The 14,518-nt window shown below is 33.4% G+C and overlaps 1 protein-coding gene and 1 non-coding gene across 2 annotated transcripts; one reads left to right on the top strand and one right to left on the bottom strand.

Moving 5' to 3' along the window:
* The first annotated feature begins 635 nt into the window (after positions 1-635).
* Positions 636-743, top strand: LOC112732135 (small nucleolar RNA R71). The gene has a single exon (XR_003167872.1). It is a non-coding gene; the product is annotated as a small nucleolar RNA R71 (small nucleolar RNA).
* A 7,887-nt stretch (positions 744-8,630) lies between these two features.
* Positions 8,631-9,299, bottom strand: LOC140176705 (uncharacterized). Its single transcript, XM_072208250.1, has 3 exons — positions 9,150-9,299; positions 8,702-8,969; positions 8,631-8,653 (listed from the first exon to the last, which is right to left on the bottom strand). Exons 1-3 carry the CDS (start codon positions 9,297-9,299, stop codon positions 8,631-8,633), a joined length of 441 nt encoding a protein of 146 aa, XP_072064351.1.
* Between the last annotated feature and the right edge of the window lie 5,219 nt (positions 9,300-14,518).

Genomic DNA, 14,518 nt, shown 5'->3' with positions numbered 1-14,518 from the left:
ATCAGTTTCATTCATGAAACTTAGTGTGGTTTTAAATAGATCAGAGACTATTGTTGCTAAGCCAGAACGACTCTGCTCAGAGTTCTCTGTTTGTTGCTGAGAAGATGATGGAAAAGGTTTTCTATTGATAAACCTATTTTTTCCACCATTATTGTTGTTGAAGCCTTGTTGAGGCTTCTGTTGGTCCTTCCATGAGAGATTTGGATGATTTCTCCATGAAGGATTATAGGTGTTTCCATAGGGTTCTCCCATGTAATTCACCTCTTCCATTGCTGGGTTCTCAGGATTATAAGCTTCTTCTTCAGATGAAGCTTCTTTAGTACTGCCTGTTGTAGCTTGCATTCCAACAGACTCTAAGAAATCATATTGACTTGCTGAGTCAATATTTTGTTCTGAGCCAATATGGCATTCAGAGTATCGATTTCAAGAACTCCTTTCTTCTGAGTTGCCCCATTGTTCACAGGATTTCTTTCAGAAGTGTACATGAACTGGTTATTTGCAACCATTTCCATGAGTTCCTGAGCTTCTGCAGGCGTCTTCTTCAGATGAAGAGAGCCTCCAGCAGAGCTGTCCAATGACATCTTGGACAGTTCAGACAGACCATCATAAAATATGCCTATGATGCTCCATTCTGAAAGCATGTCAGAAGGACACCTTCTGATCAATTGCTTGTATCTTTCCCAAGCTTCATAGAGGGATTCACCTTCCTTCTGTCTGAAGGTTTGGATTTCCACTCTAAGCTTGCTCAACGTTTGAGGTGGAAAGAATTTGGCCAGAAAAGCACTGACCAGCTTTTCCCAAGAGTTCAGGCTTTTTTAGGTTGTGAGTCCAACCATATTCTAGCTCTGTCTCTTACAGCAAAGGGGAAAAGCAATAGCCTGTAGACCTCGGGATCAACTCCATTGGTCTTAACAGTGTCACAGATTTACAAAAATTCAACCAAAAACTGATGAGGATCTTCCAATGGAAGTCCATAAAACTTGCAATTCTGTTGCATCAGAGAAACTAATTGAGGCTTAAGCTCAAAGTTGTTTGCTCCAATGGCAGGAATAGAGATGCTTCTCCCATAGAAGTTGGGAGTAAGTGCAGTAAAGTCACCAAGCACCTTCCTTGCATTGTTGGCATTGTTGTTATTTTCGGCTACCATGTCTTCTTCTTTTCCGAAAATTTCTGTTAGGTCCTCTCCAGAGAGTTGTGCTTTAGCTTCTCTTACCTTCCTCTTCAAGGTCCTTTCAGGTTCAGGATCAGCTTCAACAATAATGCCCTTGTCCTTGTTCCTGCTCATATGAAAGAGAAGAGAACAAGAAAGTATGGAATCCTCTATGTCACAGTATAGAGATTCCTTGAGGTGTCAGAGGAAATAGGAACAGAGGGATGAGGTAGATAAAGAAGAATTCGAACATATAAAGAAGGAGAGAGTCCGAATTGCTAATTGAGGAGGAGTGTTAGTCCTTAAATAGAAGGAGGTGATGGTTTTCGAAAATAATTAAAAAGATTTTCGAAAAAGTGGTTGATGGTTTTCGAAAATTAAAATTGAGAAAGTGGTTAAGTTATTTTGAAAAAGATTTTGAAATTAGCAATCAAAAAGATATGATTGAAAATTATTTTGAAAAAGATGTGATTGAGAAGATATGATTGAAAAACAATTTAAAAAGATTTGAATTTTAAAATTAATGACTTGGCTAACAAGAAATTTAAAAGATATGATTCTAAAATTCAAATATTGAACCTTTCTTAACAAGGAAGCAACAAACTTGAAATTTTTGAACCAAATCATTAATTGTTAGCAAGGATTTTCGAAAATAGTAAAAAAATTAGAAAAAGATTTGATTTTGAAAAAGATATGATTGAAAAAGATATGATTTGAAAAAGATTTGATTTTGAAAGATTTTGAAAATTTGAAAAAGATTTGAATTAAAAACTAACTTACCTCCTTTGTGTTGTCCTGGCGTTAAACGCCTAGAATGGATACCATTCTAGGCGTTTAATGCCCAAAATACTACCCTTTTGGTCATTTAACGCCCAGCCAGGTACCCTGGCTGGCGTTTAAATGCATTTCCTTCTTCACTGGGCGTTTTGAACGCCCATCTTTTTCTCTGTGATTCCTCTGCTGTATGTTCCGAATCTTCAATTCTCTGTACTATTGACTTGAAAAAGGCATAATTTTGAAAAAAAAAATTGAATTTTTAATGATGAGAAAGAAAAACAACGAAAAAAGATAGAACATGAAAAATCAAGATCAGAACAGATAATGCGTGCAAGAACATCTTGAATGTCAAGATGAACATCAAGAACACTTTGAAGAACATGATGAACATCAGGAATATATTTTTGAAGATTTTCAAGAAAATAGAGACACGCAGGACACCAAACTTAGAAATTGACACTAGACTCAAACAAGAAACACAAAAATTTTTTGGTTTTTATGATTTTAAAAATTTTTTGGTATTTTTCGAAAATTATTTGGAAAAAGAAAATAAGGAATTCAAAATTCTTAATGAGAATTCCAGGAATCATGCAATGTTAGTCTAAAACTCCGGTCCATGAATTAGACATAGCTTACTAGCCAGCCAAGCTTTTAGTGAAAGCTTCGGTCCAAAACACTAGACATGGCCAATGGCCAGCCAAGCATTAGCAGGTCATTACATTCAACAGCAAGATTGATAGAAATCAACAAGCTCTTGTGATGATAAGTTGAAACCTCGGTCCAAAAGATTAGACATAGCTTCACAGCCAGCCAGATTTCAACAGATCATCATGAAACTCTAGAAGTCATTTAAAAATTTTGAAGAAAAATATATTTAATTTTTTTTTTGAATTTTTTGAAATTAAAAATAAAAAGTTTAAACATAAAATAAAATTATCCAATCTAAGCAACACACTACAAGAAAAAGGCGTATTTGTAACAAAAAATATTGTTACAAAACGTCAAAATTTTGAAACAAAAGTTTTTTGTAACAAAAAAAGGGTCCATTGCAGTAAGTCCCGTTACAAAAAGTTTTTGTAACGAAAAATGGAATTATTACAATTCAGTACCATATTTTGTAATATTTTTTTCTGATACAAAAATCCAGAAACCGTTACAAAAGTAATAACAAATTTTGATTTTGAAGGTATTTTTCGTGACAGTCAATTTTTTTCCTATCAAAAAATTTTGTTACAAAATGTAACATGATTTTGTAACATTTTTTTCTTTAGTTACGAAAGCAAATTAATTATTTTGTAACTTTTTTTATTACAAATTACATGCATAATTTGCTAAATTGTTTTTTAAATTAACTAATATATTAATGATTTTAATAAACAAGTTTACATGTATATAATATGCAAAAACATACATAAGTCAAACAAGATCCTTTTAGCTAAAATTGCTTGAAACAAAATAACATTAACTAGTGAGTACATTGATTAGTTCAACCAAAACATAAAAGTTCTAACATAAAAGTTCAACCAAAACATAAAAGTTCTAACATAGATTAGTGTCTCTATGCATCAAAACATTCTTGAGCCCTCAAGGTAGCATATGGTCACCATTTCAGCACTCCTGTAAATATGAAAAACCGAAACAAAAAAGTTAGAAACAAGATATAACACTAATTATAATTTTTTCACTAAGTTTTTTCCACTAACTTACAGGAATGGTGATTAATTTGCCTTCAGGGCTCCACACAGCCTACAAGTTTTTCCTTTCCTTTTGCAAAGAATGCAAATCTCTCTTGTACTTCCCCAATCTCAATCTATGCTGCACCAACAGAAAATTCAATATAGTATCAAGCTTATATCCTATCCTTTAACTCCCCTCCCTATAAACTCCCATATACCGCATATTGCAGTAATTTATCCCTCAAGAAACCCAGTCCAACATTTTTTTTCCCAAAAAAATAGATAAATCCAATCATAACATTACAAAAGTCTGCTCCATGACACCATGAACACAAGATCAAATATGCAAAATAACATAATGTAAACTCTAATAATGCTTTTCATGCTTTTACACTCACAAAGTTCCATATAAAGAAAGTGAGATTCATGTCAAAACACCAAATTATAGCATAAAAGACAAAGCACCATATCTCTTTTACTTTATTTGGCATTTTTAGTTCTAGCCATGTTTCAAAACATGACAAAGCATTCCCTAACCATAGCCACACCAGACTTTTTCTCCTTCAACGCTGCTCCCAAAATACTCTATGAAATCTTACATCTGAAAAAAGAGACAGTGGACAGTTTTTATGACCTCTCCACACAAAACACAAATTGAAAACTCTTCCAAAATGATGTCAAGTCTAGCCAACTTTTCCCTTGTACTGAGTTTTTCATGCAAAACAAAATATATATACTAGACTTTATTCAAAGTTAAAAATATGTAGATAAATTAGGGACAAGATGTGAAAGATAATATTACAAACTATCAAAAGAAAAATAACATGTTATTCTCAGTAACAATTATTTATCATAAAGCAGCATAATATAGGGACAAGATGCAAAGCTTCATAGTGCACACTTAATAAAGGAAAAGAAAGCTAAGAAACACATAAGTCAACATGTTTGCAATATCAAAGTCCTTTCAGGTAAACAAATAATGTAAATCATCCCCCTCCCTCAAACAAAAACTCTTTATCACTTGGTGCAAAGCAGCCAAAGTGGGATAGTTGACAGAAACATAAATGAGAATGGAAATAAGAATAAGATGAACCACAAAATTTGATTCTTCTCATATTTTTACAGAATCATACTATAAAGTTTCATAAGACAGATTTGACATGTGATGACAACAAAATCGATCATCTCACAATTATAACAATATATAATATATGTTGATTACTTATCCAGTAATTTAATAATAAATTTGAAATTCAAGATCATCTTTAGAGTTAGGACAAAAGAAAAAGAAAAACTCTGACAACAAGATAATAGCTCACTTCCTACACGCACAGATGCACTAGGCCAAATCTGATCAAGCTAAACACAACACTAAATAATTAAATAAACACAATACTGAATAAACACAACAAGAATAATTTCATAATTAAATAAAAAAAATACAACATGTGAACAACAAGAACAGTTCCATAATTACTGTACAATAAAATAATCTAAATTACTCATAACAGAAAAACCTAAAAAAATCATTACTCATAATAATAACAGTTTAATAATCTTCAATAATGTTCACTATTCATCATCAGTAATAAACTCATTCTTCAGAATGGCATGAATTAGAGCTTGCAGCCAAAAAGTTCAAAAGAAATCAAAGTTATGGTCTTTAAATCACAAAAGAAATTTCATCCCCAAAAATTAAAAATAATAAGAAACTTGATATTAAAATGGAAAAGGAAGGGTTATTAGGTTTACACACTCAAAGGCTGCTTCTCCCTGCTGGCGCAGAGACGGCATCACGGCTTCGGCGACGACGGTTGGGTGGTGGCGGAGCCTCGGCGACAACGGTCTCATCCTTCGCGGCACGGTTTCTCTATTACAGTGTCTCATCTCTCAACGGCGCTCTCTCCCCTGACTCGGCAAGACAGCGGCGAAACGGAAAGCTCCTTGCATGCGGCAGTCTGGCGGCTTGAACAGCGACGATTATGGCTGGGCGCGACGACGACTCCTCTAACAGCAGGCTCGCGACAGGCACGACGCTCTCTCTCTCTCTCTCCTTGGCACTTGCCCGACGGCGCCTTCTCTCCTCTGGGTGTGACACGACGGCACAGCGACAGTGATGTCCGCCGGCGTCGTCCTCCCCTCCTTCCCCCTCTCCTTCTCTTCTTTCTCTTTTCCAGTTTCCCCTATTTCTGTTTCCCTTTCTCTTACTTTCCTTTTCGCTGGGGAAATGTGTTTTGGGAAGGGGGGTTGGCGGCTAGGTTTAGGGGGTGGAGTGAGAGAGAGTTGTATTAGGGTTAATGTTTAGATAATTTAAGTATTTTTAATAAAAATGGGGGTAGTATAGTAATTAAAAAATTAATTTTAATTTAATAATAATTATATAAAAATATTATTTAACTATAAAATCTCAAAGTATTTTTAAATAAATACACTAATTTTAAGAATTAGAGAAAATTAAATTAATTATTTTTAAACTATTATTTTGTTATTAATTTATAAATTTTTTTAAATAAATATTAATTAAGATAAAATTAGAGATAATCAAATTAAATTTTTTTATTTATAAAAATTAAAGTATTGAATTCAAAAATTTTAAATATTTAAATTAAATTATATAAAATTTTTATATTTTTTAAAATATTAACATTTTAAATTATAAATAAAAAATATCCCGTTTAATATAAAAATATCTAAAAATTTATTTTGAATAAATATAATAAATTATAAATAATTTATTATTTAATTTTTAAAATATTTTTAAACTCAAAGTATCATTAATTTAACTTAAATATTTTTAGTAAAATAAATTTTTAAATATAAAATCTTAAATAAATATAATAAATCATTAATAACTCATTATGTTAATTTTTAAAAATTCGAAATCTTACTTTTAATATGTTGAAACAAAAATTTTATTAATTATAAAATCTTTGAATTTTGTGACAAATAAATAACTTGTTACAAAAATACTGTATTTTGTGACAAATTAACTTCTTGTTACAAAATATTTTAAATTTTTGCAACAATATAATCTTTTGTTACAAAACATTATAACAATTTGCAACAAAACAACGATTCGATACGAAAGCCAACATAATTTGTAACAAAAAGAATCACGTTGTTACAAAATATTGAAATGTTTTGTAACAATTTTTTTTGTTGTTACAAAATATTCTTATTTTGTAACAATAACTAATTATTGTTACAAAAAAATCATAATTTGTAACAATTTTAAATTTGATACAAATTTTTTGTTACAAATATTTCATTTTCTTGTAGTGACAAGATGAACCGTCAGTTGTCCAAACTCGAATAATCCCCGGCAACAGCGCCAAAAATATGGTACACAAAATCGTGATCGCACACTTTTCACACAACTCCGTGTAGTTGACCAGCAAGTGTACTGGGTCATCCAAGTAATACCTTACGTGAGTAAGGGTCGATCCCACGGAGATTGTCGGCTTGAAGCAAGCTATGGTCATCTTGTAAATCTCAGTCAGGCGGATTCAAATGGTTATGGAGTTTAGATAATTAAAAGATAAATAAACGTAAAATAAAGATAGAGGTACTTATGTAATTCATTGGTAGTGGTTTCAGATAAGCGTATGAAGATGCTTTGTTCCTTCTGAACCTCTGCTTTCCTATTGCCTTCATCCAATCATTCATACTCCTTTCCATGGCAAGCTGTATGTTGGGGGATCACCGTTGTCAATGGCTACCGTCCGTCCTCTCAGTGAAAATGGTCCAAATGCACTGTCACCGCACGGCTAATCATCTGTCGGTTCTCACTCATGTTGGAATAGGATACATTGATCCTTTTACGTCTGTCACTACACCCAACACTCGCGAGTTTGCAGCTCGTCACAGTCATCCCATCCCAGATCCTACTCGGAATACCACAGACAAGGTTTAGACTTTCCGGATCTCAAGAATGACCGCCAATCAATTCTAGCTTAAACCACAAAGACTCTGATCTCACGGAATGAAGGGTTCTGTTTTCAGGAGAGGCAACCATGTGTAGTGAACTAGGAGGCTAAGATATATACACTCAAGCTATTGCAAATAGAACAGAAGTGGTTGTCAGGCACGCGTTCATAGGTGAGAATGGTGATGAGTGTCACGGATCATCACATTGATCAGGTTAAAGTGCGAGTGAATATCTTGGAATAAGAATAAGCTTGAATTGAATAGAAAAACAATAGTACTTTGCATTAATTCATGAGGAACAGCAGAGCTCCACACCTTTTTCTATGGGTATAGAAACTCCACCGTTGAAAATACATAAGTGATAATGGTGTTCATTGGCTTCGGCCCTATAGGGGGAACCAGAATGACCAAGACAAAAATACAATAGTAAGAGGTCCTATTTATAATGAACTAGTAGCCTAGGGTTTACAAAAATGAGTAAATGATGTAGAAATCCACTTCCAGGCCCACTTGGTGTGTGCTTGGTCTGAGCATTGAAGCTTTCACATGTAGAGACTTTTCTTGGAGTTAAATGCCAGCTTTTGTGCCAGTTTGGGCATTTAACTTCAGCTTTTTTGCTAGTTCTGGCGTTTAACGCCAGAATAGGGTAGAAAGTTGGCGTTTAAACGCCAGTTTGCGTTATCAAAACTCGGGTAAAGTATAAACTATTATATATTGCTGGAAAGCCCAGGATATCTACTTTCCAACGCAATTGAGAGTGTGCCAATTGGGCTTCTGTAGCTCCAGAAAATCCACTTCGAGTACAGGGAGGTCAGAATCCAAGAGCATCTGCAGTCCTTTTTTCAGCCTCTGAATCAGATTTTTGCTCAGGTCCCTCAATTTCCACCAGAAAATACCTGAAATCACAGAAAAACACACAAAATCATAGTAAAGTCAAGAAATGTGATTTTTGAATAAAAATATAATAAAAATTAACTGAAACATACTAAAAACTACCTAAAAATAATGCCAAAAAGCGTATAAATTATCCGCTCATCACCACCACATCTGAAATATATATTAAAAAAACTATAAGGAAATAATGACAACAAAGCAACATTCTACAAATCACAAAGAAACAAGACTGCAATCATTCCAGACAAAAAAAGTATGAGCAAATAGCACAACATACCAACTAAGAAATTGGAATCCTCTTTGGTTTCCAAAAGTTCAGTGAATGGAGAGATTGTAAGAGCAGATTTTGGAATAAAATCGCAGATAGCATCCCTAACAATGGTCCTGAATTGAAAAATCAACTTAAACTGATGCCTAGTGGCCCTATAAGATCCTTGGTTTGGCACAACAGAGAAGAGCTTCATTACATATACTCGACCCTCGAAGAGAAGTTGTTTGAACCTGTAAATCATAGTCTTCTGAACAATAGCTTGTATCTTCCACCCCTTCCAATTAACATAAATTATACTAAAAATCCGATAAATGACAAATCGAATACAGAGAAAAACAAATTTAAATGAAACAAAATTTTAGACCTCGATATAAAAAAGGCAAGGAGAAACACATTTAAATACAAAAAATAAACAGCCAAAAAATTTTAATAGATTTAGACCACTATAACTCACAGATTCATCAACCAAAATCATCTCCATGGAATTTGGGAGAAGCTGACCCGTGAAAGTTGGAACAGTCCAAAGCCTAATCACCTTAACTTTGAGGTTCCGTGCTTCTTTCTCAGGATTAATCTTATTAACCATATCCATGGCAGTTGTCATATTGAAATGCAATTAAAGGGATGAAAGAGAAAACAGATTTCAGTCAATCAAACAGCAACTAAGAAACACATGCAACAGCAACATGAATGTGAGAAAAATCTGCCATGATCAATGGATTCTGCCTTTATTTATAAACATAAATCAATTGAGTAATTTGAATTTCGAAATCTATAGAACCCTTATTTTGGGAGGAAAAAAAAAAGCAAGATGGACATTTGAAAGATATTGGTGTTGAATGACCTTAGATATCAATCAAAAGATATTTGCGGGCCCCACTAAATAATCCTATATATAGGACCTAAGCTAACAACAATTAAAACACAAATAAGGTGTATAAATGGTAAGCTATATTAACCCTAAGTTATCTTCTATATAAATTGTAAGTTAATAGGAGAAGAGAGGATGAGATGAGAAGAGGATGAGAGAGAAGAGACAAATAACAAAGACAATATGAGCTAACACCTAGAGAAAAGCGAGAACTAAAAATAAAAAGAAAACCTATGCATAGATTTAGGAGTGGTAGGCTTAGATGATGACACCTTTTGGTATAGATATCATTATTTGATTAGTCTTCCTATATAATTATATTTCCAATGACAAATATATCATATTCTCAATGAAGATACACACAAGATAATTATCTATCTATGTAATGAAATACCAAAAACGAAGTGGCCATCAATAAAGTTCAAAAATTGAGCTCAAAAGAAAAAAAGATATACATTTAAAAGGGTGAAAGAAAAAATAGATTTCAGTTAATAAAACAAACTCTGTAAAAAAGTAATACAATAGGCCAAACAAATGTGAAAAAACTATGAATCAACATATGGGTTATGGCTCTATGTATAAACATATATCAATTAAGAGATTTGAATTTTGAAATACATAGAATCTTTACTTTGGGGTGGGGGGGACGAAGTAAGTAACATGGAAATTTAAAAGATAATTAGTGACCTCAGATATCTAGACATCTAGCGAAAGATATTCACGGCCCCCAATAAATAATCTTCTCTATAGATACTAAACTAAGAACAATAGATATAAATCTAGAGATATGTAGTAAACAGCCGCCCCTATCAGTAATTTTTTCTATAGATCCTAAGCTAGCAGCAATATAGATGAGTAAGAAAGAGAATAGAAAGAGAATAAAATGAGAGGGAAGTGGAAGTTAACAAAAACATGAGGTGACACTAAGGGAAATGCAATAACCAGAATAAGAAAAAAGCCTATGCCTAGATCCAGGAATGGTAAACTCATGCAATGAGCACACCTTTTAGTTTAGATATCATTATTTTAGTAAGCTTCAAATATATTTAGATTTCCAATGAAAAATATATCATATTTCTAATGAAAATGCACACAAGCTAATCTTTTATCTAGTTAAATACACAAGAATAAATACGACATCAATAATTCTAAAACTAAAAGCTAAATCTAAATAACTCAATCAATTGTACCAAAAATTACAAAAAATAAATAACTAAATCTAAATAACATGCAAGTTCAATTCAAGTGGTGTATAATAATACAAATAAGGATAAGCTTCTCACTAATTTTAATTCAAAAAAGAGGAAAACAGAATATGTAAGTGATATGAAAGGAGTAGATGGAAAGGCAAAGATGAGATCCTTGATGGTTAGATTCAATAGAGAGAAAGTGCATTGGATTGAATTTTATAGAAATTTTCACCTTTTACCATAGAAGCTTTTTAAAATTAAATGTCTAAAAATATATAATTTTAAGAGTTAAAACAAAAGAGTTAAGAGTTCCAGTGCGAAGCAAATGGTGAAAAAAAAAAGCTGAACAGCAACACTAATTATTTATTTAGTTAAAGATCCAAAAAGAAATAGGGCATCAATAATTCAAAGATGAAAAACTAATTTAGCATCATAAATAAAAATAAAATAAATAACACCACCATACCAAAAATTCAATCAAAGCAAACTCTCACAAGATTTTATTTATCAAATAATAAAATAAAATTCAGAGATATGCAAAAGTCAAAAATTAGAAATTTGCTCCCACCTAAACAGAATCAAATTTTGGAAAAAATAAAAAACTAAAAAATAATGAAACTCACCTCAACCTCCAGCAATTAATATTGAGGTAAAAATAATTGAAAACTTTTTTTCACCTACCAATTAACATACGAAAACACAAACCAGACAAAAAAAAAGTTTATAATGACAATAGTGAATGAAATAATAAAAGATCACGTCATTGCTTATTAAAAAATTATTAGGCAACTGAAATTCAAGGTAGTAATTTTTTTACTTAAAAGAATAATATGTTTTCATTTTTGGTATGTATGTTCTCGTCTAAGTTAAGGGACAAAGAGAATTGGTAAACTAACTATTACTAAAACAATAACAAACTTTTTAAATTAACAACACCAAGGAAGTAAAAAGAACTTAGACAGCTGTGATTAAATCAAGGAAAACTGAATCTATTTATAAACACATCGAAGTGGATAAAGTGCAAAAAAGCTATAATAATATCTTAATAAATTTATATTCGAGTAAAAATTTACATATGCCATAAGATAATGTTTATTTTTTATTTTTCTTTTTTTTATCCCTAAAAAGAGAACACTAAATGGTGCATGAAATTGTAAATCACACTTTTTACAATTCGTACCACTAACCAACAAGTGCACTGGGTCGTCCAAGTAATACCTTACATGAGTAAGGGTCGAATCCCATGGAGATTGTCGGTTTGAAGCAAGCTATGGTTATCTTGTAACTCTTAGTCAGGATATCAATTATGATTATCAGTTGGAATTGCGAAAAATAAAAGAGCATGAAATAAATACTTGTTATGCAGTAATGGAGAATATGTTGGAGTTTTGGAGATGATTTGTCTTCTGAATCTCTGTTTTCCTACTGTCATCTTCTTCACGCACGCAAGGCTCCTTCCATGGCAAGCTGTATGTTGGTGGATCACCGTTGTCAATGGCTACCATCCGTCCTGTCAGTGAAAAAGGTCCATGTACATGGCTAATCATCTATCAGTTCTCACTTGTGATGGAATAGGATCCATTGATCCTTTTGCGTCTGTCACTACGCCCAGCACTCGCGAGTTTGAAGCTCGTTACAGTCATCCCTTCCCGGATCCTACTCGGAATACCACAGACAAGGTTTAGACTTTTCAGATCTCAAGAATGCTGCCAATGGATTCTAGCTTATACCACGAAGACTCTGGTCTCATGGATCTGAAAGTTCTGTTGTCAGGAGAGGCGCTCAGACTCATGAACCAGGAACCCAAGAGATACTCATTCAATCTAAGGTAGAACAGAGGTGGTTGTCAGGCACGCGTTCATAGGTTGAGAATGGTGATGAGTGTCACAGATCAACACATTCATAATATTGAAGTGCGAATGAATATCTTAGATAGAAACAAGCGTGTTTGAATAGAAAACAGAAATAATTGCATTAATTCATCAAGACACAGCAGAGCTCCTCACCCCCAACAATGGAGTTTAGAGACTCATACCGTCAAAGATACAAAGTTCAGTTCTAAAATGTCATGAGATACAAAATAAATCTCTAAAAGTTGTTTAAATACTAAACTAGTAACTTAGGTTTACAGAAAATGAGTAAACTACGATAGATAGTGCAGAAATCCACTTCCGGGGCCCACTTGGTATGTGCTGGGGCTGAGACTTGAGCTTTACACGTGCCTACGCTGTTTTGGAGTTAAACGCCAGGTTGTAGCCTGTTTTGGGCGTTTAACTCCAACTTGTAACCTGTCTCTGGTGTTTAACGCCAGAATGCAACATGGAACTGGCGTTGAACGCCAGTTTATGTCATTTATCTTTAAGAAAAGTATAAACTATTATATATTGCTGGAAAGCCCTAGATGTCTACTTTCCAACGCAATTAAGATCGCATCATTTGAGTTTTTGTAGCTCCAGAAAATCCATTCCGAGTGCAGGGAGGTCAGAATCCAACAGCATCTGCAGTCCTTTTTCAGCCTCTGAATCAGATTTTTCTTAGGTCCCTCAATTTCAGCCAGAAAATGCCTGAAATCACAGAAAAACACACAAACTCATAGTGAAGTTCAGAAATGTGAATTTTGAATAAAAACTAATAAAAATATAGTAAAAACTAACCAAATCATACTAAAAACTACCTAAAAGCAATGCCAAAAAGCGTATAAATTATCCGCTCATCACAACACCAAACTTAAATTGTTGCTTGTCCCCAAGCAACTGAAAATCAAATAGGATAAAAAGGAGAGAGTATACCATAAACTCCAAAATATCAATGAAACTTAGCTCCAACTAAATGAGCGGGACTAGTAGCTTTTTGCCTCTGAACAGTTTTGGCATCTCACTTCATCCCTTGAAGTTCAGAATGATTGGAATCTATAGGAACTCCGAATTCAGATAGTGTTATTAATTCTCCTAGTTCAGTATGTTGATTCTTGAACACAGCTACTTTATGAGTTTTGGCCGTGGCCCTAAGCACTTTGTTTTTCAGTATTACCACCGGATACATAAATGCCACAGACACATAATTGGGTGAACCTTTTTAGATTGTGACTCAGCTTTGCTAAAGTCCCCAATTAGAGGTATCTAGGATTCTTAAGCACACTCTATTTTTGCTTTAGACCTCGACTTTAACCGCTCAGTCTCAAGCTTTTAACTTGACACCTTCACGCCACAAGCACATGATTAGGGACAGTTTGGTTACCGAAAAACTATCCCAATAAATATCATTTATCTATCTTCGTTACCAAAAAACTGACGTGACACGTTTAGTTGATGTATGGTACTAATTAGACGACGTCATTTTGCTGTTGGTGCCTAAACTTTTGCAAAATGACATCATGTGAGTTGTGACACTTCAAGGGGGTTAGAGAGAACCCAAATTCACTATTCTTCCTCCTTTTTTGTATGCTCTGATAAGGACGAACCAATGTTGTTGTTGTAGGCCAAGTTGCAAGCTATTCGCACTTGTTTAGTTTGCCTATAGTAAAGACGAAAAACTTGGGAACCACCATTTTTTCAAGAATGTGTCAGTAATAAAACCATCACTCTCAACCTTCAATGCTCTGTTTTGTTAGCTTTTGTTGGTTAAGGTTTGCTGTTCATAGTTTTTTTGCTCTATTTGATCGGTAAATTGTTCGAGGACTTGGGTTGATTACATTAGTTGATAGTGTTAGGGTTCTTGTATGCTAGGGTTTAAATTTTTTTATGTATTTGAGCTATGATCAAC

This window comes from Arachis hypogaea, chromosome 12, assembly GCF_003086295.3.
Source record: "Arachis hypogaea cultivar Tifrunner chromosome 12, arahy.Tifrunner.gnm2.J5K5, whole genome shotgun sequence".
Classification (NCBI taxonomy): Eukaryota; Viridiplantae; Streptophyta; class Magnoliopsida; order Fabales; family Fabaceae; genus Arachis; species Arachis hypogaea.
This window is presented reverse-complemented; position numbering and strand designations above follow the sequence as displayed.